This window comes from Xiphophorus maculatus, chromosome 7 (assembly GCF_002775205.1).
Source record: "Xiphophorus maculatus strain JP 163 A chromosome 7, X_maculatus-5.0-male, whole genome shotgun sequence".
Classification (NCBI taxonomy): domain Eukaryota; kingdom Metazoa; phylum Chordata; class Actinopteri; order Cyprinodontiformes; family Poeciliidae; genus Xiphophorus; species Xiphophorus maculatus.
In genome coordinates, this window is record NC_036449.1 from 14,401,278 (window position 1) to 14,421,827 (window position 20,550).

General features: G+C 39.1%; 1 protein-coding gene across 1 annotated transcript in view; it reads right to left on the bottom strand.

The window, feature by feature from the left end:
* The window catches only part of anos1 (anosmin 1), a 58,741-nt gene extending 38,191 nt beyond the window's left edge, over window positions 1-20,550 (bottom strand). Inside the window, exons 1-2 of the mRNA XM_005799319.2 lie at window positions 20,272-20,550; window positions 10,329-10,376 (exon numbers count right to left, since the gene is read on the bottom strand). Coding sequence (XP_005799376.1) covers window positions 10,329-10,376; window positions 20,272-20,454 — 231 coding nt within the window. The 5' untranslated portion in view covers window positions 20,455-20,550. The remainder of the gene's footprint in view (window positions 1-10,328; window positions 10,377-20,271) is intronic.

The following is a 20,550-nucleotide window of genomic DNA, read 5'->3' on the forward strand; positions in this document are numbered from 1 at the left end:
GCGGTGACAAGGAGTCAAAATTACAGTGGCTGTAACTAGAACCTCAGTTATCACCTACTTCTCAGCTCAGTTTACATTTCATCACAATTAGACTCAACAGGACGTATCCATCACATGAGGTCAGATCGGTGATAAGGACGCCAGCAGACCTTTGCTGTGACATGGCATGGGAAAACCAAACCCTCTCCACAGCTGTGTGAAAAACGGGAACAAGACTAGCCATATTTGTTCCCCAACTATCATACAGTACTGACCAGGCATGTGCTAGTTGATGGTATCAGGTTATGCTGGATTTTAAAAACCTTAAGCTGTTCCTATGGTTTAAAGCCTTTACAAATAGAAAACAAAGAAAGTACTGGAGTTTTCTCCACCTGCATGGAGCATAAAATCCTGACATGTAGCCAAAATCCTGAGTTCAGAAGTGGAACCTCTGACAACAGCATTGAGAGGCTCACTCTATCACTACAACACTGATGACCCCTTAAATCTTTTTAATAAGAGACTACAAACCGTGTGGAATCGATTGAAGTTTGACTGAGAAAGGCAGTGCTGGCTCTACCCCTCCTGTTATTGGGCAATACCAGTCAGCTGGCTCAAAGGTGGTACTAAATTTTCACCTAGCTTACAGGAAGGACACATTTAACTGTTTGCTTAAATAGACCCGAGTTTGTTTCCTTAGATAGTTGCTTTGGCATTGTGAAAACCCATCAAAACTTTCAATCACTTTTAATGGAAACCCAGTAAACAACGGGTTAACAACGCATCATATTCTCTCAGTCTCCACTGTTTTTTGTTCCTGCTGCATTCAACTCATGTATAAGCAGCAACATGCCAGAAAACTCGGTGATGAAAATGAAATAAACCAAATGTAGGTGTAAAATTTTCCTTGCCCAAGCAAAGTAAAACTCCAGGACTGTCTTCGTGAGAAAGCACCATAAAAAGTGTACACCTAATTCTGTTTTAAAATTAAGTTGGAAAGCTACAACATTGTTGCTTCTGTTATATTGAAAAACTATTCAATAGTAAGTTCTCACGCACATCTAAAAGTATTCTTATAGTAAAAAGAAGCTCACTTGTTTATTATGACTGTTGAGTGCAGTCCGGTACATGGACATGGAGATACAATTAACATGTTTCATCAAAATTACATGGTTAACTTTAGTGTATTGATGTTCTACAAATTACAAGACAGTTTTGTATATTCATGTATATATCTGGTGTTTGAACTATTAAAATAAGTAGTTATACATGTTAAGCATCAAGTATTCATGGATTTCAGGCAGTGCTGCACAGCACAGTTGGTAGCACTGTTGCCTTGCAGCAAGAAGGTCCTGGGTTTTCTTTTACCGGCCCGAGGTCTTTCTGCACAGAGTTTGCATGTTCTCCCTGTGCATGCGTGGGTTCTCTCCAGGTACTCCGGCTTCCTCTCACAGTCCAAAAACATGACTGTCAGGTTAATTGGTCTTTCTAAATTCTCCCTAGGTGTGAGTGTGTGTGTGCATGGTTGTTTGTCCTGCATGTCTCTGTGTTGCCCTGCGACAGACTGGCGTCCAGGGTGTACCCCGCCTCTCGCCCAGAACATTAGCTGGAAATTGGCTCCAGCATCCCTTCCGACCTCTCTAAGGGACAAGGGTGTACAGAAAATGGATGGATGGATTTCAGGTATTTCCAGGCATTTAGGGTCTCTATAGCTACAACTAGCAATGTTTTACAGGTAGAATTCAAATTGTGTAATTCTGTGATGTATTCTTGTTTTCAACATCACAGTTATAGAGTCCTATTCCATGTGCTTAATACAGATTAATGCTATAACATCACAGCTGAAGAAATTACATCCTTGACACTGTGGTTTGAATTCAAAACTACTGATAAGGTTTATTTACATCAACAACAATGATTTAATCATTTCCACACAAAGGAGTGGAAAACATATTCTGTAAAGCCGGTGTAAGTCTCTGGTCATCGCAAAGATGATAAACAAGACAAATGTTTGTCCTTGCAGTGACCATTCAAGCTGTCTAAATCCGCCTCCCTCCTAACTTAAATCAAATGAGACCAGACTTTGAGTTTCTATCCCAAAGTAGGCCAACAACACGAAGAAAGCCGTCCTAATCCCATGCTCCATCAAACTCCAACACCATCTCCTCTAATTTTCTTTTTTCCAAAGTTTCAAAAACACTAATCCTGCTTGCCACTCTCCAGCTTCAAATTCGGTTTCTGTCTGTGAGCCGTGTTACTTCGAGATTGAGGAATGTTGTGCAAGCTTCAAAACAGAAACATAATACAGTCTGTACTCCTTAAGAAGTGAATAGATTCTCTTTTATTTGTGTTTCTGAGTGCAGAACAAAAAGGGCAAACCTGAGCACGTTGAGCGGGGAAACTTTTCCGTTTGCTTAGCTGGAAGAAGCAAACAGAAGCTCTGACACAAAAATGCAGATTTCTTTATTCCTCATACGTGTTCAGTCAAGAAAGTCTAAAATCAGTCTGCTCAAGCAATCATCCCAAGGTGAAGGTTAAGGAAGTTGTTGATCAGTCAGTCTTTGGCATAAATTCTTGCTTCCCATCGTCCTGAAACTGTCACACACAATCGCTGTGATTTATCAGTGGGATGCAGCGGCTTTGAGCAGAGCTGGAACGGTGATAAGCCCCCACCCCAATCTTCCAAGTACATCAGCTATAAGATTCTTACATCCTAATCTTCCTTTCGCCAATGTGACTCTTGGCAGCAAATATTAATGGCTACAAACAAAGCTGCCAAGTTGTTTGTTTTTTTTTTTTTTTTTTTGCTTTATCACCTCTCAAATACGTGAGGTCATGAAAAACAAGGAACCAAACTCAATGTGACATGCATTTCAGCCAATACATCGACAGATTGAGAGTAAACACTTGGCCGACAGCAGATTGTGTCGGTATGACTGGTCATTATTCCCAAAAGAGGATTTCGCAGCAGCTTTGATTGCATTAATCCTTCAAGAAAATGAAATCCCGTCTGACAGGGAGAACATGGAAAATCAGGCTATCTGTGAAAGTTGGATTAACTCGAAAAATAAATGGCCGCTATTTCAAAACCATACATGTTCCTCAAGATAAGAAAAAGGCAATGAGGTGTAGAATGCATTTCTTTCTGTGTATGTCATGTATGATTTAAGATTTCACCAAAGAAAGAGTTTCAGCTGCAGTTCTACAAGTCTATTTGCTTTAAACGTGGAGAGTCACAGGTGTGATGTTAAAGTGACCTAAGTTTTTTTTTTCTTCTGTTGTGGCACACTGAAAGAATTATTAACTTTTTCTCTTGCTTACAAGAAGCAAAGATTTGGCTTTTAGAAATATTTTTAGACACAAAAACACACATGATGTTAAGACTAATTGTGGGGGGAAATTCTGTTCTTTGATCAGTACTAAAACCATGATTAAAGTTTGAAACATTTAAGGGTGTATTTTTTATATAATTTTGCTTATTTTGTCATGTCTTAAAATCTGGATACTGCCCAGTGCCTACTTTGCTTGAGTCCTCTCCTGTGGCCACGTCTTTGGTATTTTTTTTCTCCTGAGGGGGGTTTTCGTTCCCTGCTGCCACCCACCATGTGAATAATGAGCTGCGCAGATAGCAGCCAATGAAGCGACCCCCCCGTTAGCCAATGAAACTTAACAACCATGTCCAGATCAGGCCTTTCCTGCTGGGACTGACCAGCCCTGCTTCACACTCCTCTGCCACCCACACACACACCACACTCTTTCTGACACCCTGCCTCCTACTAGATAGAGAAAAAAAGTGGAGTGGGTTCAGAGAAACTACAGAGTGGCCTCTTTATGTGATCACCAACTGAAAGTCAAATAATACACACAAAAAATTGGCTAGAACCGTTTATACACACACATACACCCCCACGCGGGCAAGGCGATCCAGCCGCAGCCGACATGACAGATTGATATTCAAGCCTAGCTTGCTCCGAGGCGTTGGTGCTAGTAATGTGACTAACGCAGTGAGTTTCTATGAATGTCTGGCCTCAACCTGACCAAAAGGTTGCTTTGAAGTCCATCCAAGCACCTAACAATCCTAGTCATGCCCCAGCTGTAAAACTACCAACCGCCGCCCACTTCATCACATCTTTTCAGCGCACCTCAAAATAAACTTTCAAACCCAGAGGGACAGAGACGAACACAAAGGAGTTTCAGTGACTCACTGCAGAACCTGCAAGGGAAAGTGTTTGCTTTTCCTAAACTCACAAATAAGCCTCAGAAGACCCTGAAAAACCAAACAAAAGAGGAGAAAGTTGATCATTTTATTTCGGCGTGAGAAAATGTGGGGGGCTGGTAAAGGAAGAGGTTTTGGTGGGGGGAGTTTGACAGTGGGCTTTGAAAGAAACTTTTGAATGTGACATAGTAGCATTCCAATTATTGTTATTCAGAAACACCTCTAAAAAGCCTCCAAGATGTGAAAACGAAGGGCACATGTAATCAAAAGAGTAAACACTTGTTATTCTTGCGATGGAATCTGCAGCTTACGGTTCAACGGTTTGGAAAGAACGCTTAAAGGAGAGACATCTAGAAAAAACGTCTTATTTGCCATCAAATTGGGATTCGGACAATAACTCGGACAAGCCTTTTCTTTGTAAAATACTTTCAACAGAAATTCAGGAAATGGGGCAGACATAAATTAAAAACTTTTTTTTTTTATCTTTTAATTTCATTTGAGATTTTAAAACATTTTCATAGTATTCACTGCAGGAAAAGTACAACTCCCCCCCTTGGACACCCTCACTGATGGTCACTTCCCTCTTGGCCATCTTCCATCTACACAATGTCTTTTCCATATAACCTTTTCTGAGAGGCATTTTAGCACTGAAGCATGCCACATTGTTGCACACCTGCGGTTTACTGCCTTAAGTAAGTCGTAGCATTTGATGTGGAGACTGGATTATAGCCTGGTACCAAGCAAACCATTAAAATTATTAGATGGACTTTGTTTTAATGCTGCATATTTAGCATATTTCAGAGTTTTTATTTGGGCGGAATGATTACACATCTTAAAACTTCAATGACTATTGTCAAATTTTCTTTCATATGAGACAGCCAATTTCTGTCTGATTTTTCAACCTTGAATGAAACAGAACAACAACACCAACATAGATCAATATTTGAGTTGAATTGTGTAAAATTATCTAACATTGATCGTTTTGAAAGCAAGGACCTGAGTTCGCTTAGAAGTGTTTGACCTACCTACAAAATCGTTTACAACTTATGCAGATGTTATTCAAATATATAGCTCACTGTTAACAGACGAGCAATATCATACAGTCTCAAAGTAAGTGGATGGGTCAGTATTTCCTCCAGCTCAACGCTGTACTAGGTGACTTTTATAAAAAATATGTTTTTTACACTGTCATTATGTCCTGACGGAAATCGGCAATCTTGAGCTTGAACTGTGTGGAAGAAGGTGTGAGCAGTGGATACACGAGCTTGATTGACAGTGCTAAGACATTCCTCCTAGCTCTAACTAGTTGTTTTTGACCAAGCTGTGCTTTTCTGCAGATGACAATAGAACCACAGGGAGAAAGCAGAGGAGCTTCATTTTTTCACACATTTTCTGTCTCATTTTATAATGTCAGGACGTAGTAACAGTTTTAACAAATATGTAAAAAAATATATATAAATAAATTTGAAAAAGTTACATACTGACCTTTAAATTCACACTCCTTGTCAAAGAAGGTCTAATTTAAATGAACTAGAAAAGGGCTCAAAAATCCAGTCAGAATTTCAACCAGGTGTGGTAATATTAAAATAAATTTTAATAGAGATGTATGTTTAGATAAATGCATAATCCTGGGACTGCGTGACTGAGGGATAATCCACAATAAATTACAACTTTTCCAACAGTTATTGTTTTAAAAACAATTGAAACCATGTTCTCTAACATATTTCTACTGTGAAACACAAAACACTATGCTTAATCAAAAGCTCGGAACTAACACATCTGTGACCACAGTGAGTGTTGGTAAACCTCTCGCTGAAACAAAATGCTTTGAAAGTAGAAAGCTTCTTGGTTGTAGGTGCGTGCATGAGATCAATTTATATAATCTTTGCCCCAGCAGGAAAACAGAACATGGGGATTTTTAGAACTTTTAAGAAGTTCATCCAAACTTCTTAAGTTTTGAGCTTAGTCAGTGGGACGCATTAATGATAATAGCTCATGAAAATGCCTGCTGTGTGCTGGTACGGCATGGTAATGACTCCTTAAATGCCACCTCATTCTGTTTCAGAGAGAAGGGTAAGCAGGTTAATTATAATGACAATGGTGAAGCCTGAAAGTGAGAGCCGACTCCAGACGCTGCATAGGAGATGGCCAAAATGACTCTCTAATCATAAATGGAAACGAAGGTTTTGATTTTCTAAAATGCAGATAAGATGTAGAGGGTCACAACACCTTTGTTTTGCCACTCTGTCGCGTTTTCTCTCGGGGCTTTTTAAATCCCAGAGTGGACGAACCTTCTGCCCTAACATGTTCACCCTGAGATACAGTCTTTGTTTCTCTGTTTAACTGTGAGCTGTTCATGAAGTCAAGGGGCTAATCAACAGCACAAGAGCTATTCACAGGGGGTACCACTGTAGTACAGCATGGGTCCATTTGGTAGAACTATTAGAGTGGCAACAATGACTCTGTTTTGACACACTACACATAAGCCCTGCAAGTGTGCACTCTAGTCATTGATTTGGAGCTGAAGTGTGGTTGATGTTTGTTCCCCAAACTTTGGCTTCTTTCTCCAAATTAGACTTAAGCACCGTGTCCTGGCCCATGTCCCAAATAACTGAACCATAACGTTGGATGTGATTAAACTAATTTAATCTGGAGAGCTCTCCAAACTGGACTGGCAGCGCAGCACAGCGGAGCAGAGTGTCGCAGCTGTAGAGCGGCAGCACAAGCATGTCATTATTTTAGGGGCTCACATCAAAATCCAGCCTGATGTATTTAGAGCTTAGACGTGGGATGAAGAAGTGCTAACTAGCACGCTTGTTACAACAGGGAGGATTTAAGACATTCGCACAGTTTCAGTAATGTTAGCTGATTGATTATAAAAACAGTGTGCTGTTCTTAGACTTGAAGCCAGGAAATGACTTTCTTAAAACATAACACTGAGGAATAGCTTGAGGGATGACTAGGAGCTCATGTTGGCAATCAAAGTGGACAGGAGGGAGACTGCCTGTCACAGAAGTTTCAAAATATGATAAATTAGACCTTTTTTGTGTTACCAACAGTCAGAAAGTCTTTACTTACATGTTTTCCTCGAAAATCTTAACGTACAGCATTTCAGTGATATATACTTCTTCCAAAGTATTACATGTACTTTGTGAAAATGCCTTCTGCTGGACTTACAGCCACTAGTTATCTAGAGAATGTGTCTTTGTACACCTAGAGACTGTATTCTTTGCTTAACCTTCGTTGTGAAAAAGAAGAATAAGTAAAAAATCTTAATCAAACTGGATGGAGAGCATCTGTGAACACCAGTTTTGAAGTTTTGCCACAGATTCTTCATATAATGTATGGTTGAATCCTTTTCAAACCTCTAAGAGGTTTTCCTCTGAGGTTGCACTTTTGGCTACATTCAATTGTGCATATAACTGTTAAAACAAGTATGGTTTTAGATTTTTTGTTGCCCCTCCAGTCTAGCAGGCACCACTTGTGCTGAAGGCAGACTGTAACAAATTGCGATGTGCAGAAATGGTTGAAACTAAAGAACACACCCCTAGAAACAGTGCACAACTTTCCCAAGGTGTCATGTGTGAGGACAGAGATGGAGAACATAAACCAGATCAAACCCTGCTACAAACTCCTCCACAACCTTATCCCTAACTTTTCTGGTGTTATCATCACTTGATCTTGATGATGCTATTTGTTCAGTAATATTAACTCATAAACCTCTTAGGCATTTGCAGAATAGCTGTTATCAAATTACACACACGTAATTATGTACTCATATGTTGACTTCTTAAGGCTATGGATTGCACCGGATTTTATTTAAGGCTACTGGATAAAAGAGGGCTGGATTTGCAAGGTATCTTTTTGCTTGAGATTTGAAAAACTTGAAAACCATTTGTAACATAGTGTTAGTCAATCACATAGAAGTTAAAGAAAATACACTATAATATTTCCAAGGTTGAGGCACTGTAACTCAACTTTAAACATTATGGGGATGCTAGAAGAAATGTAAAAGAAGAAACGTTTGCATTTGAAAATGCAGCAGAAAACACAAAGCACAATAGCTCTGCTGTACCTGAGCCAGATTCAAACTGTGTAGGAACCATTTGAAATTCAAAAAAGGGAATCTACAAATTGAGCACAGAGGGTGAATTTAGCAAGGCAGTTGATATCGGACACTGATTGTGATTAATATTAGCAGCACACATGAAGGAATGTTAGGCAACCATGTAAAACTGCAGCCACACTGTATTTTTCAACATCTATCCAATTAATAACAATCAGTTTGCACTAATTCTCAGTGTGCATTCCTCAATAACTTATGTCTGTGGACGGAGGAGTTGATGAACACACTGAGGGCCCACATGCGATTTGTCACAACTGTTACAAAAACATTTGTCCTTATAGGTTAGTTTGATACATCTAAGAGTCGATGAGAGCAGAAACAGATACATTGCCTTGCAAACGTATTCATGTCCTTGAAACTTTCTCTCGGTTTGGTTTGTTGCAATCAAAGGCATTACTGTATTTTATCTGATTTTTATCTGACCAACACAAAGTTATGCATAACTATGAAGTAGAAGGAAAATGTATGATATTTTTTATACAAATAACAACTGAAAAGTGTGGCAGGAATTTGCATTAACCCCTCATTACTCTGAAATCCCTTAAAAACACATGAGATTAGCACATGAGATAATAGTAGTGTTATAATGAGATCTCATTGTAAGAAGGAGGATCATTTTAGCTTAAAACCTTGTGTGTATGTCCAAGACTCTTAGGTTAAGTAAGAAAGGGAGATGTTCCTGTTTATTTGACTAATACAGACACCGTGTTTGGAATAGAGGACAACTTTCATCACTAAGCCAGGTTTCACCATCACTTTTAGATAATTTTTCTGGTAGAACTTAAGGTTACTGGGTAAAGAAAAATAGTAATAAATTAACAGAAAAAAATCCAAATTTCTCAGATTTTTGTAGTTAGCCAACCACACCTAATGACGCTAAACCTGATGTAGGAGAGTATCAGCATTGGATTAAAGGACTATTTCACAGGTTTTTCATTCAAATATAATAAAATTTGATCCTTTGTAGCTCAAAATCCACAACAATTTCAGGTTACATTAAACTACATAATTCCTCTCAAGAAAACACAAAAGAAAGCATTTTTTATACTTTCCTGCCATAAGGACTAACATACACCTCTATAGATAATATCCAATCTGACTGAGATAGTACTGTTTTGCAAAGTACAGAAAATCAGTTCCTTGATGTAGAAATCTGATTGAAATATGCCCTAAAACATTTGTAGCTATAAATGAATAAACATTTTGGGAACAGTGGGCCAGATACACCTGCATGCCACACATTTTATAAAAAAGAAAATTGAAGGCCATGTATTGCTTTTTGTTCAGTTCAGAATTATTCAGTACTATGCGTTTGTCTGTCATACAAAAACCTAATGTAAGATGGCAAAATGTTAAATATTTACAGGGCATAAACACTTAAACAGCACAGATGCTATATTACAGAAGCAAATTCTTATTTTCCAGTTAGATAGAGGAGATGAAGGCGTCTTTAAAGCTATAGAGAGCCCTGCTGAGATGACTACATGGATCAACTCTGCTGGTGCATCCATCCTTGCTCCCAGCCTACGGCTTTTACAGCGCATTTCCGAGGGCCTTGTCAACAGCTCCGAGAGAGTTTGATGGAGTATGTCAGCACCATCTATTCAGAAGAGCCGTCAACGCCAGCTTTGTATCAACCATTTTTCAAACGGGGCACAAAACACAAACAAGCCCTATGGGACACATGCCATAATAATTTATCAGCCTGGAACTCCAAATAACAACAACAAGCAATCACACCTTGCTTTTGTACTTTTTCCATTCTCCTCAGAATCCTATTTCATTGTATTCCAATTAGGAGCAAATAGGCAACAACAAAAGCCGAAGCAATTTCATTAAATACTCTTCTTCTCTCACGATAGTCTATATCAACAGTTCATGTTTGCCGTTGCGGCATGAAAAGGCTGGTCCCGTTGCAACTCGTACGCTTTAAGTCATATTATTTTCTGATAATGAGCCATGTACGTGGCATGCATCTCATTCATGAAAGAAATGAAACCACATTACCTTGGAGCACTGCTTGTGATTCTGGCACCATACCAAAGAGCCATTATTCTGCAAAGGAGAAGGGAAAACATCGTTATTCATCAGGAGATACTGTTGAAAATACATTTGCAACAATCAATCCATCAAAATGCACATACGTAACTCTGACCCTCTTCTCTCCTGTCACGATATACATCCACACACTGCTTAGCCTGAAGCACAGCCCTCTTGGTGATTGATTAATGTGTAAGTCTGAGTCAGACCATCTCCACCCAAAGAAGAGAAGTGGGCTGCAGCACACCTCTGGTCAGTTTCAGGAGAGCGCACTGACCTCTGCTTTTGTGAGGATTTTTTTTTATCTGTCAACACATGTTCCTGTGTGTTGAGGGCAATGATGTATGCAGCCCTGGTAGACTGCACACGTCCTAACTGTTGTGATGGTACAATTATTTGCCCTCTGACAAACCAAACATTTGGTCCACATAGTTAGCTATGTCTATTGTTAAAGCTCGTGTGTAGAAAGATGTAAGATTATCAAGTGAAACACCAGAAAAGGTCAAATTGCCTGTCCAAAAGGTAATTTCCTGTAATCGTTATGGTTAAGAGCTTTGTTATTCTTTATCAAATAAATTACTCAATGGCCTGTTAGTCCAATAGGTGTGTACTGGTTATTCTGCCCTAAGTCTACTCAATTCAAGAACATAAATGTGCTGTCTGCAGGTCATTTGGTACCGACCGTGCATTAATTCATACCACCCCAGGAGGAAAATTCATAATTAATAAGTAATTTTCTATGTCTCAGTCATACACTATGAAAGGAAATGTGGCTTCAAGACTTCAATAAATTATATCTACAAGCTTGGAGGTTGCTCTAAGTTATAATAGTTTGATCCAGGGTCCAAATATGTCATGACCCTGAACATGAGCAGGTTATGAACAATTAATAGCCGTGAACATCACTTGTTTATAATCAAGCACACCGTTTCAAAAGAAAATGTATACATCACCTGTAAGGATGGTCTTTAACTTACATATCACTTGCTTTCACTTCTGATTACATGCAAGATTGTTAATGAGACTCGAGCACAAGTCCAATTCAGGTCTGAAAGTCTGCTTTTACATTTGACTCTGGTCTATGTCTGAAACTTGAGTCTGATGTGCGTGGATATGTGTTCTGCTCTAAGTACGCAAATGGGACAGCCCTAAATTCAAAATAATAATTTTTATAAAGTTTCAATCACAAACTAATTTTAAAATCAATTATCAATCAAGTATAACTTGTACCCAATTAATATTTTGGAATTGATGTTGATGTTTTATTTTATTGACACAGGTTAAATAGTCTAGTTTTCAACATATTTTCAAGGCTAAAAAAAGATAAAGATGGATCCACATTAAATATTTCTTTTTTTAGTGACAAGTGTCAGCGACAACATTATAAAAGACATTTAGGAGTAGGCTAAAACACCAAAAAACTAAGTAAAAACTATATATTTCATATATTACTGGAACATATGATCCACCCATTACAATTATAGTGCTGTTTATTGCCTTTCTGCTCCCAATTTTAATACCTCTGAATGAATGATGAATGATCAAGTGCATAAATTCCTAACAGAAAGTTTGGAGTTCCCATAGAAAAGTTTTTCTAGTCAATGACCTGGAACTGGGTCTGGGATCTGGATGTTCCCTGTTCTCCCCATAAAATGAAGCTGTGAAAAGACATTCAAACTTCAGGGATCCGCAAGCAAAGAGTCTGTTTAGGTTCAATGTCAAGTTCAAAGCCTTTTCTTACAATGTAATCCAGAAGAAATTTCCCATGAGATCCTGGCAGAGAAGTTATCATTACAGGGGTTTTAATTTGACATCCAGTGCCAGTAACTGTTGTGCTTTTAAAGTCAAGGATAGCGGTCAAATGGCTTCAAAGGAATCCCTGATTGGACGGCCATGTCTATAGAGAATCTCCCTCGCAAAAGGCAGCAGATAAGAATGAAAAATTTTAAGAGTCTGAGCACTAATGAGACTTGGGATAGTTGTTTTTGTTACCAAACGGAGCTGAAATAAGAGCTCGTTTGGCTTAAGGGTTTGCTGTGCATCCATAAGTTTTCGGTCCTTTTGGGTGACATAGAACACCTGTGCTCTGTTGGATTAAATCATTGTTTATTACTCATCCACGTATCACTTTGTTCAGCATCACAAGAGTTAATGCCTAGTGAAGTTCACAGTGAAATATTTTTATTTAAATTTTTAATGATGAGTTTCAGGGAGCCAAATTCCACTTGTGACAAAATATAAATAACACATAGACATTTACACTGACAAGTGATACATCCGGATAATTTATACAGATTGTCACAACTGTAGACCGCATCCTAAATCATCTGTCCTGTTTCTGATGCCTCTCTTTGCCCATCCATCAGTGAAGACAGGGCCAGATCCACAAAGGAGCTAATTTTGCTGTGTGACAGCATGCCCGTTACAGAGAGCCTCAGCAGGATGTTGCCCCAGCTGTCCAGACCTGACCCCACCATTTCAGGGACCAACGAGGGAATAATTATAGGTCAGGACTTCATCCCTCTGACTCACCACGACATTCCTCCACTCTCCGAACATTATGCAGAGCTGAGGACTGTCAAGGACTTCAGCGAGTGAATTCGTTCCAGATATTCTCCGGTGTGACTCGGAGGGACGAGGTTGGGCGGGGTGGGGGTCTAAGAACGTGCAAAGGTGATCTGAGCTGTATTGGTGGCAGTAGAGTGACACGAGAAGTATGTAAAGAGGACATTTATTAGAGATTCATTATGGGTGTTGTCAGCAGACGAGTCGGAGCAGGTGGCCAGAGGCATGTTGCATTGTCTAGAATACAGAGAGAGCTCAGAGGACAAAACTCCTTTTATCTTTCAGGATATCAGTACTCCTTTGGAAAATGTAAATCTTCTTTTCTTCTGGGATTTTCACTAGGATTAAATGCATCCCTTTCTTGCATTTAGTCTTGCTTATATCATGTCTCGCCTTTAAAATAGTGGAAAGCACCTCCTGGTCTATAAGGCCTTGTTGAGTTCTGGCCAAGTTTTGAGGAGTCATGACTTCAAAGGCAAGCCAATGTGTCTTTTAAAAGCTACATTGGTCCTTTGATACGTTAAGCTCCATTATACTCTACTAGAACAAAAATAAAAGGCCAAACACTAAGAAATTTACAAACCACAAAAGATAAATGTATGAATAAACTGGTGGTTAGCTGTCATTGAAGTATATTTGTAGTTACTGTAATTTATCTTCATAGATTGCATTTTAAGCGTGAGAAACAGGTGGAGTACACTGGATAAGTCACCACTTTTTCACAAAGCAACACAGAGACACTGGACAAACAATGCCCCCAACACGCTCACTCCATGGGGCAACTAAGAGAGATCAATTAGCTTAACTTGCATGTTTCTGGACTGTGTGAGGAAGCTTGCATACTGGAAAAGACCTTGCACATAAATAGTGATAACATGCAAGCCACATGCAAAAAGATCCCCGACCGGAATTGCAACCTGTGGACTTTAACTGCGCCACCTTGTAGCCTGCAAGGTTTTTCTTGATTTAAGTATACTTGTTTGCCAACTGAATCAAATGAGAGGTAAGAAGCTATTTGAAAAGAAACAACATTTTCTAAGACAGATCTGTGGTTAAGTTAGCCAGAGAGACAGAGCAAGAAAAGAGCAAAAACATGAAGATAACAGGAAGACTGAACCAAGTACAGCAAAGTTGCTTGTTTCATCCTGGGAGCTATCAACATATTATGACACATGTTGGGTTGGAAAATGGTGACGGCTGTTTAGAAAAACTCAAAGCAATAAGGTAGAAATCTATATTTTAGTTTAAAGTGTGAACTCCTAAATCATTTTTCATCTGTTCAACACCCTTTGATACCTCTGCTCCTAATATAAATAAATAACTACTTAGAAAGGGCCAAAGCAATATTTGTAATACTGTTCTTATATATTTTATATAATAGTGCGTAAAAAGAAGTCAGAATTGGTCACAATCTCTACCGGGGGATAAAGATTTACAAAAACTAGGCATCCAAAATCAGTCACATCATTTTGGTCAGTGCATCTCTCATTTAATCATGACTGCAATAAATCTCACAAAACATTGTGATAAAATACCAGGCCTAAATTGCCCATCCATACCTGGTAGAGACACAACATTAACATCACTATCACAAGGTGGCAGTAATGTACCAAACTGTTTGGCAACAAATATGTTTCTAGGTAACTACGGCAACAGGTAAGTTACATCTTTACTCCAGGCTTCCTACTCCTCCATACTGATTCAGGAGGGAGATAAAGGAGATAATGTGCTTAGATTCAACCTCTTTTAGAAAATGGTTTTGCAGCAAGGACTGTGGTAAACAGACTATTCTGATCATGCATACAGCTAACAGCTTTTAAACATAAAAACAGTGGCCCTCATTAAGATGAGCGTAACAAATTAATGCTCATATTAATGATGAAGACATAATAACAAACAAATATTTATTGTACTGTTTCAATCTATAAAAAGTATGGGATTTTAATAAAGTAAATATAAAAGATGGGGTTGGTCCTTCCTCTAATTTTTCAGTTGATGTTAATCATTTCCTGGGGCAGGACCTCCTGAAAGTGAGTTAAAGAGAGCTCAATGTTAACATTAAAAGGTGCTTCAGAGATCTCAAACAACTGGTGTAAAGTTTGTCTCCACATTGGAATGAGGGCAGTTTGTCAGCTGAGGTAGGTCGGGCTGTAGCAGCGCTGAGATTTACAGACAGGACCGTCATGCTCCTGGAGCACACACACAGAGAGAGGTTAAGCCAAGTTACATAGACCTCTATTCATCTGCTGTCTTCACTAATGAAAAACTCCACACATGAGAGGAGCGCGGGGCGGTGGTTTGATCTCAATCGTATCAAAAGCTGAAAACAACAGGACATGGAAAAACTACTTTCCCAGCTGCTCTTTTTGTGCTTTTTCTCTTCAAGAAACACAAATCCATCAAGCAAGATGCTTAGAGTTTTACAATATTGGAAATGAATGAGTGAGTTTAAAATGTGTGAGATTTTTATTGCTTTAAATGTAATAACAAGAGCTCATGGACACACCTTGTTTTTGGCTTCACACGTCCCCACATAAATAATCCACTACAAGGCCGATGCTTTCAGAATACATTATTGCGTGGGGCTCCCAGCTCGCTCTTAATATTTAAAAGTGTCCGAGAGCTAATATTTATGGTTGGGTGTTCCCCGGCTCTGTCTATTGTACTGGGGGTGACAAGTTCCCCAAAAGTGGAGTAAAATGTCAATAAATCTGTGTTTGGAAATGCTATTACATCAATAAATCTCTTGTTGCTATAAATCTGACAAGCAATAGACTACCCATGAGTTTCCCAACTCTGCAGCTTCATGCTTGTTTCCATTTCGCACTAATTCAGATATGTGGCAATTAAAACAAAGCTTCTCATTTTTATCCCAAATCAGACGTGTGGCTGCTCACAACATCTGTAACAACATCTAAATTCTCCAGTGTTCACAGAATGATTGAATTAAAACTGATATATAAAAAAACAGAATCCAGCTGCTAAATGTGTTAAAAGGAGCAAATTGTCTTTTGTTCTGAGACCAAAACTAGTAGCAGCTCAGATAGATTACTAGATGCTGAGCAGAGACAGTAAAATATCAGGAAACACGGGAAACGGAGCTCTGTTTTGACATACAACCGAGACGTTTCATTTCCATTAAAATGGAACGCATTGTGTGTCTTGGTTTGCTCGGTGAGTATTAAATGACCCCCCCGAAGGATGTCTGAGTTGAATTAGGAGGTCTGTCGTCTCAATCACCCAAGTGGAGCTCCGAGCTGCCTGCTGGGCCCGTCACTGTAATAAGACCTGAGAGGAAGCAGATCCACCTGTAGGTGTGTGCTGACTGAGCGTGGCCGCTACAGGCAGGACTAAAGTCAAAGCTTAGCCAAGAGATGCACCAGCAAATTGGCTGTAGATTGGAAACAGCCAATTGTCCATTGTTCTACTCACTGTTTGCCTCAGCAAATAGCGTTTAATTTAATTGTCTTTTATAGGGATGCGGCAATTTATCGGTGCCAATTTTCTTAATTTTGGGAGATCAGTGATTGGCCGATACTTAAATGCAAAGCTGATTTTACGTTCTGATCTTATCCACTTCAACAAAGGTCTAATTTCAAAAACTATCCTCTTCTTCTCTCCCGTGAGAGAGGTTTGACTTATAAAATGGCCCACCAGGTCTATGTCTGCTTATTTGCTGTTAACAATAGTCACCCCACTATTATCAATTCAGCTACTTTCTTGTTGTATTTAGTAATATTTCAGACAAAAAAATTGATATCGGCCAAAATCTGAGTTGGTGGGTCAGGCTTTTTAAAGATCAGGAATCAGCGATTGGCCAGAAAACTGTAAATGTTTCACCCCTAGTCTTTTTCTTTTAGTTTCAATTTAAAAAATTGGGGGGGAAAAAGTGCCACAGATATATCCACCGATGCTTAAAAGGTCCACTATTATGCAAAATTCACTTTTTGCATATTTCTGTACTTCTATTTGGATATCTACTGCTTCTAGAAACAGTCCAAGAGCAATAAAAACCACCCAGACATTTTTTGGGAATAAGTAAATATTCTGCTGGTGTCTGCAAAACAACATGTTTCAAAAACCTCTAAATTGTTGGGTCACAATTTTGTTACTTAGCAACCCCAAGCGCAGCCCCTCACCTGGAAACCCCAGTGTATCTCCACTCCACTTCACAAGACTACACTAAGTATTTTCTGCTGCCTTTGCCGCTGCATAACAGCTGTTGGAAAAGGAAAATGTTTTGTTATGAGAGCATGTGTGCATGCATTTTACCAGAAAACACAGCTGCATGGCTTCATTTTATTTTTGCTTGTGATATTGCCAAAGAAAGTTGTAGTTTGCACAAATCAAGTTTAGGAAGGAGTAAATTGAAAACTACCAACATTTCACAGTAGAATTTGCCAAAATACTTCGACTGAAGGAGGGTTCTATCCCTAATGTTCATCACAAATCTCCAGATGACGGCTATGGCTTGTGTGTTTTGTATTATTGTTCGGTATGAACATGATTTGTCATTTAGCACAAGCTAACATGATTTAATGGAGAAAGGTTGTTGTGATGACGTGCTGAAGGCAGTGTGTCAGAAAGAGCAGAAGCTTCTTAAAAACACAGAGGCTCAGTTTCAAGTCATGAAATGATGAAGTCAATGTTTGATATATGCAATTAAATGCTATATATATATATCTATATCTATCTATCTATCTATCTATCTATCTATCTATCTATCTATCTATCTATATATATATATATATATATATATATATATATATATATATATATATATATATATATATATATATATATATATATATATATATATATATATATAAATGGACAAAACCAGCTTCCTGCTGGTTTTGTGTTAGAGACCTTAGTTTCAATGTTGAAGACACTGCATAATTTATACCATTCATTCATCAAACCATGTGCAATAATATCTGATCTGATTTTTAGTTGACTTAAACAAATCAAGCTGCAAGCTGTTGGTGAATTTGTTTGTAGAGGGAAAATAAACATTTTGTATTACAGATCAAGAAAAATTGACCAATTCCAATAGCAGGGCGATATTTTTTGGTACATCACTGATTATACGTTGAAATACCCACTTCTATTCTGCATATTGTGTTTTAAGTGTCCTTAAGTGTTATTTGATTTTCAAAAACTTGTTGATTAGTTTGTAGTCTGAAAACAGAGTTCTAAGTTTTGATGCATCCTATAAAGAAAATCTGTTTTTCAGGGTTTCACCTGGAGATATTCAACATACATTTATTGATTTGGCTATATGACTGATCTTTTGGCACATTTTCTTCTATTTCATGTGTTATACAGTTCTACCATATAGAAATGAATATGGTCAAATTCAGAATCTGATAGACAGACCTCAATGAAAGCAGGAAATTGGTATAAGCTAGGAAAAGCCTAATTGGTGCGTCTCTAACATAGCCAGATTGCTTATTTAGCGGGAAGGTGACCTCAGCAAGCAGCATCAGTAAAGCAGTGTGTGTCCTACAGAAGCTTTTAAGTTGTGATGCTGGCATTTACTGGCAGAACCAGGGGGTAGAGGGCAGGAAAGAGGGTGGCCATATGTTTTCACAGCTGACCAGACCCCCCATTCTGACATGAAAGGACTAGTGAGACCACAGTGTAAAATACAATACTCACAGATATGCCTATTCTTGCTTAAACTGCTTTATCACTAAACAGCCTTTCTTTACACAAATGCCTCCCTTTTATATCGCCCCTTACTGAGGACCGCCTCAGACTCTCAGACTCTGCACTCAATTATGTTGACTATTAGTTGTTCATTAGAGGTGAGGCTCCAACAGTTATTTGACTTCTTAGCTGATGACTAATTTAATTCCCTGACTATGCAACCTTGGGCTGCATTACTCTCCTGGAATCTGGTCAAAACTAATCCCTGCTACCGCTCGCCAAGTTGCACTTTTACAAAGCCCTGTTTTAGGTCTATTTCTGCTGAATGCCTCTTCACTTCTATTTCTATCATAACACAATGTGGAATACAGCTAAGTCACATCTAATCTTTTCATAAATAATGCTATGACTAACTACGGTAAGGAGGTGTCTGGTAGGTATAATACCGGTGTAACAAGATTTTAAAAAGTTCCTGTTTCAAAACCATGAAAAATTGCCATCGTATTGTTCCCACAAGTCCTTACAATAATATGTCAGAGGAAGTGACCTGGGTTGCTGCCCCTCCCTAACTTGTTGCTCCACACTAATAATCAGCTGGCTAAAGGACGGTGCCGATGTTTTCTCCTTTCTTTACTAATAAGACAAATTTGGCTGTTAGGAAATATTTCCAGTCGTAAAAAAAAAAAAAAAAAAAAAAAGTCATTACTTGGAAACTAAAGGAGCACCACCCATCACTCTCATTAAGGTAACACTGTTTCTGAGGCAACTTATGAGCTGCTTAAGCAACTATTAAGGTAGTCTGACTAATTATCCAGCTGATAACACCTTGGGACATTTGTGTTACTTTATGAAGAGAGAAATTGTCTATCAGTTAGGGAAAAACTGATGAGTGCATTTCAAACTAACTACAGATTAATCCATCTCCAGCATGTTTCCAAACAATTAGGGATTCATTAATGCACCTTGAGAAAAAGACAAGCCTTGGAAATCCTAATGGGGTGATAGTAAAGGCAGCCAGACACTAAATAGATAAATGGAGAAAAAGGAGCCAAAAAAAAAAAAAAAGAAAGGGGGGTAGGGAGGGATCAGTGTCCAGCTCTTTTCTCTAGGGGTCCTGGGAGAGAACAGTGCATTCAGCGGAGGGTGAAAAACAACTTCTGACACCACATACCAAAATTAACCAAAACACCCAGCTAATTTCAATTGGATCCAAGCCAGGTCTGCATCACAGCACAGTGTAAAATTGTGGTGGCTACTAAGCAAGGTGACGACCACATTTGTACTCAAAAGAGATGACCTCTCATTTTCCAGTAATTAGCGAGTAATGAATGGAAACTGGCTGCACTTGGAGCTATTATTCATCTCCAAGTCTCGAAAACACGGCGATGTCTTAATTAGGCTTGTAAAGCGCCCTGATTCTAACAGACAACAGTTATCCATCTCTCTGTTGGCTGGTTGCAATAACTTTGCAAGCAACTCGGTGACACTTTTTTGTTGTGCATTAATTTAAGACTAATTTGCCTGATCAACAATAAATAGAGCACAATTAGTCTCCTCCAGTTTTCCCCTCAATAGAGCTCAGGAGAGAACAGGTTTCATTTATTATGAGAGGCAACGACTCCTACTAACACAGGCAGCCTTGGGCTTTATCTGGGTCTGATCTGGCTTGAAGCGACCACCCCGATCGTCGTACCTGTGAGTGCTTGAAGAACGCGGAGATGCGAGTGATGTGCAGGCTGAGGCACCTCGAGGCGCATCTCGCTCGGTAAACGCTGGCGGTGAAGAAGGAGTCGTCCTGCTTCCTTGCATAGACGCTCGTCAGGGCCGTAATCCACAAACACAGGGTCACACATGCGCTCGGGCTCCCGGTAAACATCGCGGCTGCTGCTGCTGCTGGTGGTGGTGGTGTCTTTTTAATCCCTCCACGAGCTCAGACTACACTGCCGCGCGAGCTCCGCCGGAGAAACTAAAG